The sequence below is a fragment of the Nothoprocta perdicaria genome, unplaced genomic scaffold (assembly GCF_003342845.1).
Source record: "Nothoprocta perdicaria isolate Ctin4 unplaced genomic scaffold, notPer1 scaffold_289, whole genome shotgun sequence".
Taxonomy (NCBI): Eukaryota; Metazoa; Chordata; class Aves; order Tinamiformes; family Tinamidae; genus Nothoprocta; species Nothoprocta perdicaria.
Genome location: NW_020455520.1, coordinates 44,715 through 59,688, shown reverse-complemented (window position 1 = coordinate 59,688; position 14,974 = coordinate 44,715). Strand labels below are relative to the sequence as shown.

Here is a 14,974-nt window from a genome sequence, read left to right as displayed (position 1 = left end):
ATGTCCTTTACTGCTTTGAGACCACCAAAAAACGTAATGTAGAAGTAATAAGGAGCATCCTGGTACTGCCCATCGGGCAGAGGAAACTGAGAGCTACAGGGTCAGGGCAGCTGGAGGAAAACAAACCGAGCGAGATGGGAGAACAACGCGGGTGCTGTGATCTGCGACTCTGCTGCCTGCTTTCTGCCCAGAGGAGTAGGGCGGTGGGCCACAGCCGTGCCCCATCAGATGCTGCCCTTAGCAGAAGCAGACAGAAAGTGGTTTTTATCCTAAAGTACTTCAGTTTTCTGACACCAGAACACCACCAAAAAAAAAAAAAAAAACCACTAAAAGAAATTAGACTAAATTGTATATAGGAATGCTCCTACAGCTTGCACATGAGTTGGTAACTGCTGAAGTCCTAATGCATTGACTTTGCATGTTGTTCTAGCCCTGAGAACACTCTTTAGCTGAAATAACCCAGTTTGGCTAATCAGCACTTGGCGACATTTTAGGGACAAAAAATCTAAAATGCAGTCTATGGTTCTGCCTTGGACTAATTGACTGGACTTCCTGAAGAGAAGAAACAGCAAAGGGCACCTCTGTTCAAGCCTGTCCCAAGGCCAGCAGCAGTGTTTACAGCAAACTTCAGCTGGAGCATTGCAGGATCCAGCCAAAAAAAGCAGCCTGCAGCTGTGCAAGGTGGAGGCGAGGAAGCACCGACGGCCAGGCACAGGAGCAGGGCTCTGGGATGCAGCCCGGTGGTAACACGTTCATATGGAGAACTTGCCACTAAAGGGACGAGCGCTTCAGCTCCCCATACTGTTGGGCTATATTTCCCATGGCACGTTCAGTGCTCGGGCAGATCAACAGGGAAGGGATGACTGAGAGCGATACTGCTTCCTCTGGTCACAGGAAAAACCAGGAACGTCCATGTGCTGTGATTTGGGCCCTTCCTTCTGCTGAAGGCTAGACAGATTTCCTCCGGAGAATAAACTCCYTGGCACACAGTATTTTTAAAGGACCTCAAATAACTTGGCCTAGATGAATGCTTTAGTAACACATTTCACGGAGGGAAAAACTTGTAACAAGCAGACTTGAGACAACGCGTGTAGAGAACCAACACCACCATCTCCTTTGGACAGTATCTGGTAGAGAACTGACATGGCAGCTACACACGCAGCAAAGGGGCTCATGCCCAAAGGCAGAGGTGAAAGCCAGAAGCTCACTCCAGATTTTGGCTACTTTTTTTCTCCCTCGAGAAAGTCTCAAACACCAGATCTCCAAGACCTGCTAGGCAAATAGCACTCCAGATTCTTCCCCCTAAATTCAGCACTACCCTCTGGGAAGGCACACAAGTGACTAAAGCCAAACAAATCAATGTGAATATTTAACTCCATTGCAGATACCTGGACATCACAATCTCTAACTGCTTCACCTGCTGGGGGAGTGGGATTCAGGAGTCATTCGGACCAGGAAGAGGTGACCGGGGACCATGCGCTTTCCACAGCACAGGACACGGCTTCTCGCAGAGCTGCTCGTCACAGGGATGAGATGCTGCCGGGGCCGCGGGCGGCTCGGAGTGGATCCCGGTGTCCCGAGGCCATGCGGCTGGCGGGAGCCGCTCACGCCACGTTCCTCCGCRGACTCCGAAGGCCACATCCCGCCTGTCACCATTCACAGGGCTATGCCTCAACATGTACCACAATACTCCGTACTAACCAAGCAAAGAATTAACGTTTTGTGATTTAGCACTGGGGATGGAGGTGGGGGGAGAGCAGGTTAAAGAAGAAAGCGAGGGAGGATTTTGTTTCCTAAGCAGGAAAGTCTACATTAATGATTTTCCCAGCAGGCCTGCCAGGGTGCTCCTGCAAACAAGCGCAGCCTTTGTTTTGCAGATCCTCTTACATGTGACGACCGAGCAAAGCCCTCGCACCAGCACCTATCCAGGGGGAGAAGGAGCGCGGCGCCCGGCAGYGCTGCGCTCGCAGGTGTGCCGGCCGCGCAGCTCGCCGCCCACACGCTCCTCCAGACACGGCTTCCCTCCCAGAGCTCTCCGACATAAAGAGGCGAGAGAAACAGTGAGAGGTGAAAGGGCCTCTCCTCTCTCGCCAAGGTTCAGCCTCCCCACCTCTCTAAGGGCAGCACCCTCTGCACGTGGGGCCTTATGAAGAGGAGGAAGGGGCACGGATGAAGGAGCAAGGTGGCCCCAGAACTTCCCTGCTGCCCGAGCAGGCACTGGTTGATGTTACTTTGGGATAGATTGTTGGAGAACAGCTGGTGTTTTCCAGCAGCAGGAACACAGCTTTTCCCATGTAGCTTCTCCAGAGGAATTTCGTCCTTTTGAACTTTCAAGTAAAGATTATACAAGCCTAAAACAAATCAATCTATCTATATATCTTGATCAAGGGGTAGGGGGTGCTCCCCCTCTCTCAAGCAGCCACGAGGAACCCTCTGGTGCTCCAAGGGGCTCGGGTGGGTGAAGCCGCCCTCCGAACATTCTTTTCCACATGATCAGAGCTAACCGGCCCCCCTGCAGGCAAAATGACCAATCGAATCAGCCTCAGAGCCAAACCAACCCCCGGCACAGCGAGACACAAACCCCTTGAAAGGGGAGGGAAAAAAAAGTATTTTTTTTCCCCTGCCCCGCACTTGTGGGACGTTTCCGAGCAGGCTGGGAGCGGCGCGCGGCTGGCCCCACACCAGCGCCTGTGGCGGCAGGCAGCTCCTCGTCCTGCACACGCACCCCGCAGCCTGGTAAGTACACACAGCTAGCTGCCTTTCCTCTCTTCTCCCCACTGCACGGCTAGAAATAACCCCACCGTTCTGCAGTCACAGCAACTTAAATTGCTGTTAGGGAACCGAGTTTTATTTCTGATTCTTTATTACTATAGCTAAGGTAGCCAGGTAGCACCCAGGGAGGTATTGGGGAGAAGTCACCTTCACCTTCTTGCTGCAGTCATAGCTCGGCACTTCGCTTCTGTCCCTGAGGGAAAATAAAGCAACACATCCCCTCTTGGAGTCCGTTTCTAGCCCTTTCCCCCGCACCTCGAGGCATTTCCCCCCGCTCAGTCAACACCTGACAAACTTGGCATTTATGTATTCCCTATAAGGGATTTAACAAATGCTAGCACATTTTAAAACCCTATGCAACAAATAAGCAAAGTCTTGGTAATGTTTTCCTGTTTTTCCAGAGATGCCCAGACTAGCTGGTCCATCAACCATTTTGTAATCACCCGTCAGAGTCCATATTTCAAAGGGAATACCAGAAAATGCAACCTGTAACCAGGGCTCAGCAAATCACAGCTCTGACTTTCCATCAGAAGGCTTTTATTAATAAAAGTAAGGACTCTTGAAACTGTTATCTTAATCTTGCTGACCACTTCAGGAGGAGGAACAACAAGCCCTCCCTCAAAAGGAAAGTTAACGTTTTTTTCCACTCCTACTCCTATTGATCTAAATGAGGAATTAGCTTCAAAACCTAAAGGACAAACACATTTGAAATGTCAACTATTCTACTATGGTTGCAGCATAAGTGTTCCGCTAAAATACCCCATTAACTGAATTACCTCCTACAGCGTTAACATTGTGCCCTACTGTAAGTTATGAGTCATGTCATCAATACTGAAAAATAAGTGTCCTCGTTTCTTAATACTAATAAAAAAGCATCTCAGGGATTACTGTTGAGTCAAAAAATACAAATCCTGCAGTTTTAATAGCATGCCATTAAACTGCGGTAGTTCTTGTTGCAAAGCCCAGAGGTCCCAACAACGATTACGATGTACAGGACAGAGGTGWTTACATGTGAAAGAGGTACAAGACTATTTAGATCTGGGTCAAGTAAAGAAGGAGGGTACATATTCATAGAAGAGGTCTGCCAGCATCACCAGGGTTCTAAAAAATATCACTGTTATAGAAGTCTATATGGTAATACTATAATAGGTGAGATTATGCTACCATTATAACCAGCTTTTGCAGCCAGTCCCAGCAAACAGCACACCCTCCTGACTACTTTGCTGTGGCAATCAAGTAGCACAGGATAAACTTGCTCAAATCCTTTCCAAGGTCAACTAGAAGAGATTTTGTTAGGAGCAGAAATTGGGCTGGAGAGGCAGCACTACAAGCATTTCTGCTGGAACAGAGCTCCACACCAGAGCATTCAAGCTCCTAAAAGAGAGGCAGGTGCATTAATACACTGAGCTGAAAGCCAGCTCCAAGTGTCACTGCCAATGTCCTTCAACTAGAAAGGCAAACACAAAGCAAATGAGGACACTTGCAAACGAGCCCTCTGCAATCCTCAAGTCCTAACAGCCAAGCTCCTGCTGTCAAGAGAAAGGCTCAGTAAAGGATGCCAAAAGAAGAGGTAAGAAATACGRTGGTAGGAAACAGTAAGGTTTCTTCAAAGAACTATAACAAAGAATGTCTCAGTTAAAAGGCAGAGTGGGGAATTCAGCTGGGCAGAGCCTAAGGGACAAGCGCTCAAACGGAGCGCAGCGTGCTGGATCATGCAGTGATTCCTCTAGAGCCGTACAGCAAGGTTTTATCGTCAGCAWGCCACGGCAGTTGAGGATCTGCTCAGCTGGCTTGGCAAAGGGAAACCGGGACCGTGGTCTGCAGCACTCGCCTTACCCTGACCTGACTTAGCAGAATGTACACAAGAGACACGATTGAGCAAGCAGCAAAGGAGGAGAAAAAATACAAAATAAGAAAATAAACACCCTCACTGCATACATAGGAAACCCTTAAGACTACATTTGCCATTTACTCTATAGAGTTGAGGGTAATGGTTTAGTTTTCTACAGACAGGAAAACAGGATGAATTACAGACAGCACGTGTATATTAAAGACAGGTCCACAGGCCAGAAGAGATGGAGAAAAGTCTGTCCCAGTCAGGGGATACCACCTGGGAGAGATTTCTGACTCTTAAAGACATTAACAGCTTTTTGAAAACATAAGTTTTGGAATGAGAGGTTACACTCTTGGACTATCACTGCCATCTAATTAGCAATCTAACATCTTAAACAGAGGCTGTCGTTGAACGAGCACAGGAGCAACCTGGTCTAGCTCCCATTTCCCTGCTCGGAGCCAGGAGGAGCAGGAACCTGAGGCTGGTGCAAAGCGCATGGCCAGAGGCTAGCAGGGATCCCCACTGAGATCTGATCTCAGACTGGATTTAACTGAGATCAAGTACATTCCAAACCTGTCAGTGACGGATTCTCCAAGAACATAAACACCCGAAGCACCAGGATGATGGACACTGACCCAATTTTTCAGAGCTTTGAGTCAACATTAAATGACTGTTGATCATCCTAGAAAGCTACTTAATCAACAACATTTAGACCCTGTAGCACAAACGTACACACTGTGGCACTTCAAAAGAAGCAGTCGGCTGCTCTTTATATTAATCTCTATATTAATGTACAGGAGGAAAGAACCCCCCCCAATCCCACTCAGCCAAGGAAGTGTTCTAGTGCTTTTCATTAAAGTCTGAGTAGAAGAAATTTTGGAATGGCCTGCGGATCTACAGAGGGAAAGAAAAATGAGAATTTAGCAAACTATTCACTGTAATGTTAACTCTTATATTTCAAAATGTATTAAATAGAAGTAAAAACAAAGTTCTGMAATTACTACATATGAAAATTTGTTATAAAGATCAAGTATACAGTCATGAAAACTGCTGCTTTACAAGAACACATGAAGCATTTTTATCTTCCACCAAATGGTTCTCAAGTGCAGGACTCTCAGACCAAAGTTACCACCATGTCAGTATTCCTGAAAGAAATCTGTATTTCCTGTAGCCTGTACATAGACTAGTGTAACACACTGAGAGACTGTAATTCAGAGAAAGGTGGTAATGGATGGGAAATACATAAACACAATTAAATACCTTACATATCTTTGACTTGCAGATTTGAGGGATATTGTGGTAACTGCTTGTTCTTCTGTGCACAAACTGCCATGTCACTACCTGCAGACAGGCTGTCTGCTTTATGAGCCTCATCTTACATGAGCTCCTACTTATTTTAATCTGTCCCAGGTGAACTTTAAGCTCAGCATTTTTACAGTCTACAGATTTGGGTGGCCAGGGTCTGTTTAAAGATGCTCAGTGGCTTTGAGAAGTCTGGTCATTTTGTTTTGAGGTTAGAAAGTAATCAGAGGAGCTTAACGTTTTGCACACGCAGAAGTTTCCATTTTGCTTTCCCCATCTGTGACTTCACCTTCCGGCCCTTTCACTCCCACCTCTGCTGTCCTATTTTCATTTTTGGTCATTAATGAAATATACGTTTTAGGCAGACTAAGCATCAGATTATTTTCCATATTAGTTTCCTGCCCTCTTTTTATCATGTCCTTAAATGAACGGCCTCATATTCACAGAAGCAGCTCTGCCCTGAATCCTGTAATGTGCATAACAGGACATGGTGGGCAGACAACAGTYATTCCCCAAGCTAGAAAAGCCTGAAAAGAAAAACATTTCAGGAGGAATGAGGTGAATTACAGCACTCCCCTGAAACGGATAGACATGCTAAGGAAATAAGCACTGGTAAGCTATTATGCTCTTCTGCTAAGAAGAGACTGCAAAATTAAGCTGTTTTAATTAAGCAGACAAAATTCAATTACTTTACAGATATAATGTGCCTCACCTACACACAGGAACAAAGATGCAACTGAGAGGTAAAGTATGAAAACGGTACTTAAATGACTAAGCAGGGAAAGTTTTACAAGTAGACAGATTTCTAAACCTAATCTTTTTTAGCAAAGTATTACCACAAACAGTGGTAAATTCCACTCCAGACTCCTGACTTAATCTTCTCTGGATTGCAATGTATAAGCCCTCCTTTGTTGGCGGCAGTTTTTCTACCCCTGCTGATGTGTCTGTGAATATTAGCCAAAACACAAATATGCTGGATGGCATCAAACTAGCTTTTTTCTTTCTTTTCTCTCTTTTTCAGGAGATGAGAACAGATATGTTAGAGAGCAATAACACCAAACCCAGCGCGCCACTCCTGACCCAAAGATACCTGAGGATGGTGACTAAAGACGGACACAGCACRTTCCAAATGGACGGTGCCCAAGGCAAAGGTCTAGCCTACCTACGAGATGCGTGGGGAATACTGATGGACATGCGCTGGAGATGGATGATGCTCGTCTTCTCTGCCTCTTTTGTCCTCCACTGGCTAGTCTTTGCAGTGCTTTGGTATTTACTGGCCGAGATGAATGGGGACCTGGAGCTGGACCATGATGCTCCACCTGACAACCACACTATATGTGTCAAGTACATCACCAGCTTCACTGCTGCCTTCTCCTTCTCCCTGGAGACACAACTCACCATTGGTTATGGCACTATGTTCCCAAGCGGGGACTGTCCTAGTGCTATTGCCCTGCTCGCTATACAGATGGTCCTGGGACTCATGCTGGAAGCCTTCATCACAGGTAATCCTTCACATTTAATCCTTCAGATGAGAAAGACGTTAAGAAATGAAGCCTAAAATAAATAGTGATGACACTTAGTCATCATTAGTGACATCTTCCTGAGAAAAAAAGAGAATTAAGACCAGTTACTAAAAGGACAGGAATATTTCTGCCATGCAAGAGGCAGTCAGTGCTTTCCCTTTAGAAAAAGCACAAGTTATATGATATTACGCTCTGTCTGATAAAGGATGAAGTACCACTGTTCCCTGGTTGCTCTTTATGGCTCCTGATGACTCTCAATCACCTGCTTCTTGTACCAACATCTCCCTCCCCCTTTTTTTATATTGAGTTATAATGCTTAAAGTCAAGTTGTTTTGACACRTATTTTTAAGGAACACTTTTGTGCATTTAAAGCTAGCTCAAGTATTTTTGTTGATGATTCTTATTCATCTTTAATTCAGCATTTCAGTACCCCTCAGTAGCCAACGTAATGGAAATACAGGCATGTCAGAGGTATTTGGCAGGCAGCTGCAGTAGTTCTAAGTTACGCATAATTATTTTGAGGTTTAAGATATTTCAATAGACTTCAAAATGCAGAAATTCATTAACTGAGCTTCTCAAGAGGCAGCACACCAACAGGTTCTCTTGTCAGTTAGAGTTAAGAGGGGCAAGCAAAAAAACCTCTTCTAGAAGCAGCTCATTTCAAACAGAAGTAAATACAGTCTAGAAACAGAAGCACTTCAGGAAAGTTACACTTTTTCAACAGTGATTTAACATGATGGCTGTGTTTGTAAGCCTAGCAGTTAAATATGCTGCCTTGGCTGGCCAAGCATGTCCCTGTGCTAGGTGTGCCCTTGCTCTGCTTTGTCTCGCATGTCTCAGATGGTGGGAGACGAGCCCAGGCTCCACACTCCTAACTCGGCCTGCTCTTTTCCTCATGCAGGTGCCTTCGTGGCCAAGATTGCCCGGCCAAAGAACCGGGCCTTCTCCATCCGCTTCACGCGCTCGGCCGTGGTGAGCCGCGCCGAGGGGACACCCTGCCTCATGTTCCAGGTGGCCAACGTGCGCTCCAGCCCACTCACCAGCGTCCAGATTTCCGCTGTCCTCTACCGGGAGCAGGAGAGCGGGCAGCTGCACCAAACCAGCGTGGACTTCCACCTGGACAGCATCACTTCCCAAGAGTGCCCGTTCTTCGTTTTCCCGCTGACCTACTGCCACTCCATCACCCCCTCCAGCCCCCTGGCTGCTCTGCTCCAAAGGGAGGCCCCGCGACACTTCGAGCTGGTGGTCTTTCTGTCRGCCGTGCAGGAGGGCACGGGAGAAACGTGCCAGAGGAGGACGTCCTACCTGCCCTCAGAGATCCTGCTGTGCCACCGCTTTGCCTCCACGCTGGCCCGCAGCGCCAAGGGGCAATATCAGATCAAGATGGAGAATTTTGACAAGACTATTCCCGAGCTGCCAGCTGCGGCTGACTCCAAGAGCCCCAAAAGGACTGCCAAGGAGATCCGCATCAACGGACAGCACGCCGACAGCTTCCAGCTCTCCGAGACTGGCCTCGCTGAATAGAKGGGAGCTGACTTGGAACTTTGTGCCTTTAATTACATTCAACCTTCAGGTTCCACGGCCAACCTTCCTTCCGTCTCCTAGTGATCCTCCTCCTACATTCCCATCCTCAGGCTACAAGACGATAGGCAGAGCGAACACGAGTGCCTGTGGGGGCCGAGCAGTGGCCGTGGGCGCCGAGCTGAACCAAGCGGAGCTCCAGCACCACAGCACCCAGGGCTGGGACACCGGATCCGAATCCACCGGACTGCGATTTGGGCTGCACCGACCCTGAAAGCAGAGAACGTGAAAACCTGCCACGCTCACCGAAATACTCATTAACCAGCTTGTGGCAAGATGGACAAAAGCTACAAAGGAGGAAAAAAATCCCATTCAAACCCCAAACAGGGTCACTCAGTTAATACATTAGCTTGGTATAAGCAACATGTTGATCCAAGATCCTCATTTTTCCTGCTCTCTTAATCCTTTGGGAGTACAGGGTTTTATCAGTTTTCAGACAACTGAACTTGCTCTTAGAAAATCCTGCCAGTCTCTTACGGCAGCAAAATGTTCTCCTGCTGTGCTTGTTTATTAAGTGAATTTGTGAATACTAACTGTAGTTCTTCATTCTGCCAACTAAGAGGTGACTATATCCTCTTAAAACAGGTCTGCAAAGACTTTATCAAAAAAAATCTTAAAGTATGACAAACATTGCTGTGTAAATTTTTTTCATGTTTGGATACCTTCAATAAATTATTTAGCAATAGAACACAGCAGTTTAAATACATTAGTGTACTTTTTTTGAAAGACAATGTATTTGTGCACTCAGCTTGGCGCTGCGTCTCAAGTAGGCCTCACCCGTAAGGATGCACTATAGCCACAGAAGTAGAACTGCATCCGTATTTTATGCTTTTAAACATTATTTTTCTGTACACACAGAACAAATATCATTTACGGAGAGACACTTAAATCGATTTTAAAATAAAACATTAAAACAAAACAATGAGACTTTTGTATTTAAGTGCCTCCAAAGCCAACTGCAATTAAGAAGTTATTCTGAAATCCATGAATAATTTAAGCAGCTAAAATATAAAGCAGAGGAATTACTTCTAGGCTCTCAAGAGAATGTCTATCCTGTGTACACAGATGAATAACTGTAATGCTTAAGGCTCCCAATTAAGTTAACGAAACCAGATTTACAAGGTCCCTTTTGCACCTCCACAGCAGCACTAGAAACTTTCAAGTATTTGCTACTATAGTTTTATTTCCACACCTTCTCTCACTATTACACCTTGAGAAAGAAAATCTGTATGAATTAAAAAGGTGAGAGTGTCTGGGTGAACTGTGTCCAGCCTGAAACACCCATTTAGAGAAGAGCAGCAGTGCCCTAAGTGAAGCGCTCATTTTCCATGTATCACATACTCCACTCTCAGACAAAAATCAATTATTTCTGTAATTCAGATGTATAATGCAACAGAGCAGCAATGTAATCTCACCATTTAGAGCCAAAGCTATAAAAAGGCTATTTTCTAATAGGTTTTCTTCTAGCGAACGCTATTTCTAATTTCAGTGGAGCTCTAATCACAAAGGGTAGACAGCTCTGTTCAGTTTTTAAATGACTTCTTCATTCTTGAAATTTGTCTTGTTTTAAAATCATTTTCAATTTAGAGGTCTGGTTTAAAGCTGGGCAGGCAATTAAATCAACAAGCACAAAGACTGCTCGATTTGCCTTGGACATTCTGAGAGCACATTTGTGGAACGCAGAGCTGAAGAACACTACTGAGGTTAACAGACAAGCATCATTCAGCTGCAGAATAAGAGTCAGGCAGAACTCCCCTGTTACTGTTACAGTCTGGAGGAACTGGCAAGGCTTGGATGCTTCATGAAGCATTGGAGATATGCCACAAGGCCAAACCAGAAGACAAGACTAGGAAGACCGCTGATGAGCTCAGTTGCAGCCGAACTGCCTCCTCTGCTCGGGCCTGCACGGCAAGAGGAGCGAGCGAGGAACCCTCCTCAGGCACCTTTCCTGCTACTCATCAAGGCGGGCAGCAAAATAAGGGCAAGTTTTACTGAAAGGACTTCAGGATTCTTCTTATGTTCATTTGAACACCCTTCTTATATTCCAGTTTAAGTGATAAACAGACACTGAACGGATTTCAGCCAGGTTCCACAAACACCTTTTTACATGTCTTACGGAATTTACATTACGGTTATTTCCTACGAGTGCAAAAGTACTGGTTACCAATCAAACCTCCCCAGCTACTAAGCTGGCATTAGTCAAGCAGCTGCATAGAAAATTAAGCTGCTTTTGTGCAGGTCTCAAAAGACACCTGTAATGAAGAAAACTCACTTGTTTTCTCTGCTCTTGGCCTCGGCCTTCCCAAGCAAACTGGGGTTCTCAAGGGAGCCTGTTGCAACTAAAACAACCGGTACCAAACTCACCAACACTTTGGTCTGACTTTATCAGCCTGGCATACTGATCCTATTTGAGAAATAATCCTCTAGTGAAGGTCTGTTGCTTTTCCAATGTGATGCTTTTTACTGAGGCTTACATGGGTGACCACCCAYGGTGGACGCCCATGAGAGTTTCCCCATTTGATCCCTGTTCTGTGCTCACCCAGGACAAAGAACTGGCACAAGCTGGCACCTTGGTAAATGAAGCTAACACAAGGCTTTATAAAAAGACAGCAAGAAACTGAAGCATGATACAGTTAGAGACTAAAATCGCCGACTGCGTTTGAGGAGGAGAACAGAAACCACCACATGCACCTGCTACAGGTGACTGGTCTGAACTGCAGAGTCACTCATGCTCTGCAGAAATTCCTTCCATGTCAACTCACTCCTTAACCTTTCCGCCTTACTGCTGTATCAGCAATACTAATGTTAAGGAATTAAYGTCAGGGTTTTTTAGGCAATTCAGTAGCCTTATTTTAGGCTCAACATATTACTTGGTAACTGGAAAACATTTACATGGCAGTAACTCCTTATTAGCCTCCCTGGAGTCAATCCGGACCAACACCTTCCACCAATGTTCTTAAGTCACCACTCTATTTGTCACTGAAGAGAAGGAGAAGAGACAAGGCCCACCCACTTTTTTGGGGAATATTTACCTCTAACAGAGTGATAAGCAAATCTAAATGACTAGAAGGGCTTTAATGTTCATGCTCCAAAGCCTTACACAAATCACCTCCACCACGCACCACAGACACTTTGGCCAAGTAAGATCAAGCTAGAAAGGCAACACAAGAGACTTTCACAAGCAGTCAGGTACGATACGAAGCTTTGTGCAGAAAAGCACCCCACTCTTCAGTGGCTCAGGATTTCCAAAACACAAGGGGATACTCTTTGCCAGAAAACCATCCATGGAAAATGCATTCCAGAGATCTGATCAATAGTAGGAGTGTTAGACGTGTTATGTAGGAGTTAAACTAGCCCCCATGTTCTGGCAGCAACCTGCTTCAGTACAGACACACAGTAATTTCTCTGCCATTTTAATGGGTAGATGCATCTCCTCCTGAAGCAGCACGTAGTATTTATGATCACTACCTTCCACAAGAGTCACCTACACTCAGCAATCTGGCTATGGGAGTGCTGCAACTCTGTTGCAATGGAAAGAGGCTGGCAACAGGACAGGAAGGAGATAAATCAAATTAATCCAGTGTTGTAGACATGACTTTACTGTTTCTACACAGCTTCCCTTTCTGGGGGTAGGGGTGAGAAGCCCTCCTATTTCTTTTTTTCCCCTTCTCAAAAACATATCCGCATCTAAGACAGTGAAAGTTCCCCTGCTGGCATTTAAAGATAGACAATCTCCCATTATTTTCAGGAGCAATCTCTTTCTGAGGAAAGCAGACAGGGAGGAAAACTAGCAGCATCTCTTAGCTGTGTGTCATCTTTCAACTCAAAAGGTAGGAAAACTGAAGCACTCAATTATATGAAAAATATCACACAGAGAAGAGGCAGAAGGCTTTGAGGGCAGACATGGTGATTTAAGGCTCTGAAGACGTGGGCTATCAAGGCAATCTGGAAAGTTATTAAAATATCAACTTAGAGGACTCCCCAAGAAAGATACTCACTGCTAAGCATGAGGGTTAAACACTTTAAGTGTTTCTATCCATCTTCAAAGCCAATCCACAAGTCTCTTTTCYGACCTACGCTTTATCCACATACTCAGCAAAGGAGAACGTTTCGCTACGTCTCTTTCAGCAATGGCCAAAAACCAGCAACGGTTTTCCCAAAGGCAAAACCTCACGGTCAGCCCGTGTTTCCTGGCACATAAACCCCTCTCTAAGCAGAGCTGAGCTGCACACTAGGCAACAGCCCACAGAGAACAAGGTCACACCAGGAAAYGATCAATGCACCATCATACAGTGCAGAAACATCACCACACACGTGACACATTCAGCTGATACAAGACAATTTCCTTAAAATTAGTATTCTGTTGGTAGTACAAATGCTTATCTATATTGATCTGTTCCATCTCCAAGACAAYGATCTGCTCCAATTACAGTTCAGGTGAACATTCAAATGTAACTACTGGTCCAAAATTACACATTCTGCCTGGAAGTGGCCAGTGTAAGCGTTTAAAGAACAGTATCAGAGCTGGCAGCTCTGCTTGGTGCAGACTCTGTGCTTTACTTGGACACAAGGGGAACAGATGATACCTGACTGACCAGAAGCTCTGTATAATGACAGAGTAATTCTGTAACAAGAGGAACCTCACAAGGCTGCCGTTAGGACCTACCTCCCGCAAGGAAGCATTCAAAAAAGTGAAGCAGTTCACACGGCCAAGTGGTTCTGCGTATCAAAACAGCAGAGCCCAGCATGTTCAAAAGCTGCGTTTAAGAGACAAATTCCCACAGAACACCTGATAATCAATGAAGTCTCCTTCCTCGGATGGACAGAAATTGAATTCCAATGTGGGCATTACATTTTAATTGAATAAACAGGATCTTTCTGCTGGACTTTTCTTCTCTAAAACATGAAGATCTCTAATTGCTACATCAATACAAACAAAAAAACCCAACACTTTGGAGGAAGACATCAGGGGGACTTGGCACAGCAGAATGACTCTTGCATCAACAAACAGGCTCGAAGCAGTAAGAAAGAGAGTTTAGGTGTGTACAAGCCCGCTTCCCAACACACACCCCTGCTACTCCCTCCCGCTTCCTACCCATACAGGAACAAAACCGTACCTGGATCTTTTCGCCCTGGTTTTTCAAAGCGTCTGTCTCCCCTAGAAAGGCAGAATAAAAGTTTCAAAAAAGGTTTTGGAACTGCTGCACTAGTTTTAGGTACGCGTCTTTTTTTTTTTTTTTTTGCCCTCCAATCAGGCCTTGTTGGACAGAGTCTTTCAAGCTCTAAGTGACAAGCAAAATTCAGTCAGCTTTTGGCACTAGATGTTTCAAAAGTTTACCCTAAATACCATCAATAGTGTCAAGAATGAAACTAAAGTAAATCCTTCAACATACATATTTTCACTCAGAGATTATCCATTTCTGTTTCAACACAAGGGAGCTGCAATAGTTCCTTCTTTCCAGGAACTTTGCAAAAGATGCATATATTTAGCTTGTTCCCGAGTTTCTAGAAACATCGCTGTGTTGGCTCCACTTCCAATCAGACACTCCAGGTAGGCCTAAGCACCTTACCTACGATGATTTTATGAAGCCACAAGGCACAAACGGAAGTTAGGCAGATGCAAGTACAAAATTTAAAAAGCTAGAGAGTTTTCTGTTACCTTTCCTCCCAACTCTGTGATCTGTGCATTTCCCTGCCCCCTCCTCGCCCAAATCCACCCTCCACTTCATCAAAACTTCTTTGGTAGAAACCGCTTTCTCCTCGGCCTCTGCCTGAAAAGACAAAAAACACACGAATTTGAATAAATAATAATAGAAGTCGAGAGAGTCAAGTAGGTTTCCCTTTTCACAAGTCCAGGTGAACTGATTTCAGGATATTAAGCCCCAGTAAAATTACTTGGGGCAAAAGGAAAAAAAGAACCAAGAYTGATGCAAGAATCTTATGTAAAAAATTCTTAGCAAGA

The 14,974-nt window shown here is 45.2% G+C and overlaps 2 protein-coding genes across 2 annotated transcripts in view; one reads left to right on the top strand and one right to left on the bottom strand.

The window, feature by feature from the left end:
• The window catches only part of GIGYF2 (GRB10 interacting GYF protein 2), a 67,851-nt gene that overhangs the window by 27,785 nt on the left and 25,092 nt on the right, over window positions 1-14,974 (bottom strand). The window contains exons 6-7 of the mRNA XM_026041575.1: window positions 14,672-14,783; window positions 14,130-14,170 (exon numbers count right to left, since the gene is read on the bottom strand). Of these exons, the coding sequence (XP_025897360.1) occupies window positions 14,130-14,170; window positions 14,672-14,783 (153 nt within the window). The remainder of the gene's footprint in view (window positions 1-14,129; window positions 14,171-14,671; window positions 14,784-14,974) is intronic.
• Window positions 6,933-9,039, top strand: KCNJ13 (potassium voltage-gated channel subfamily J member 13). The gene is made up of 2 exons (XM_026041576.1): window positions 6,933-7,410; window positions 8,333-9,039. Exons 1-2 carry the CDS (start codon window positions 6,933-6,935, stop codon window positions 8,953-8,955), a joined length of 1,101 nt encoding a protein of 366 aa, XP_025897361.1. The 3' UTR covers window positions 8,956-9,039.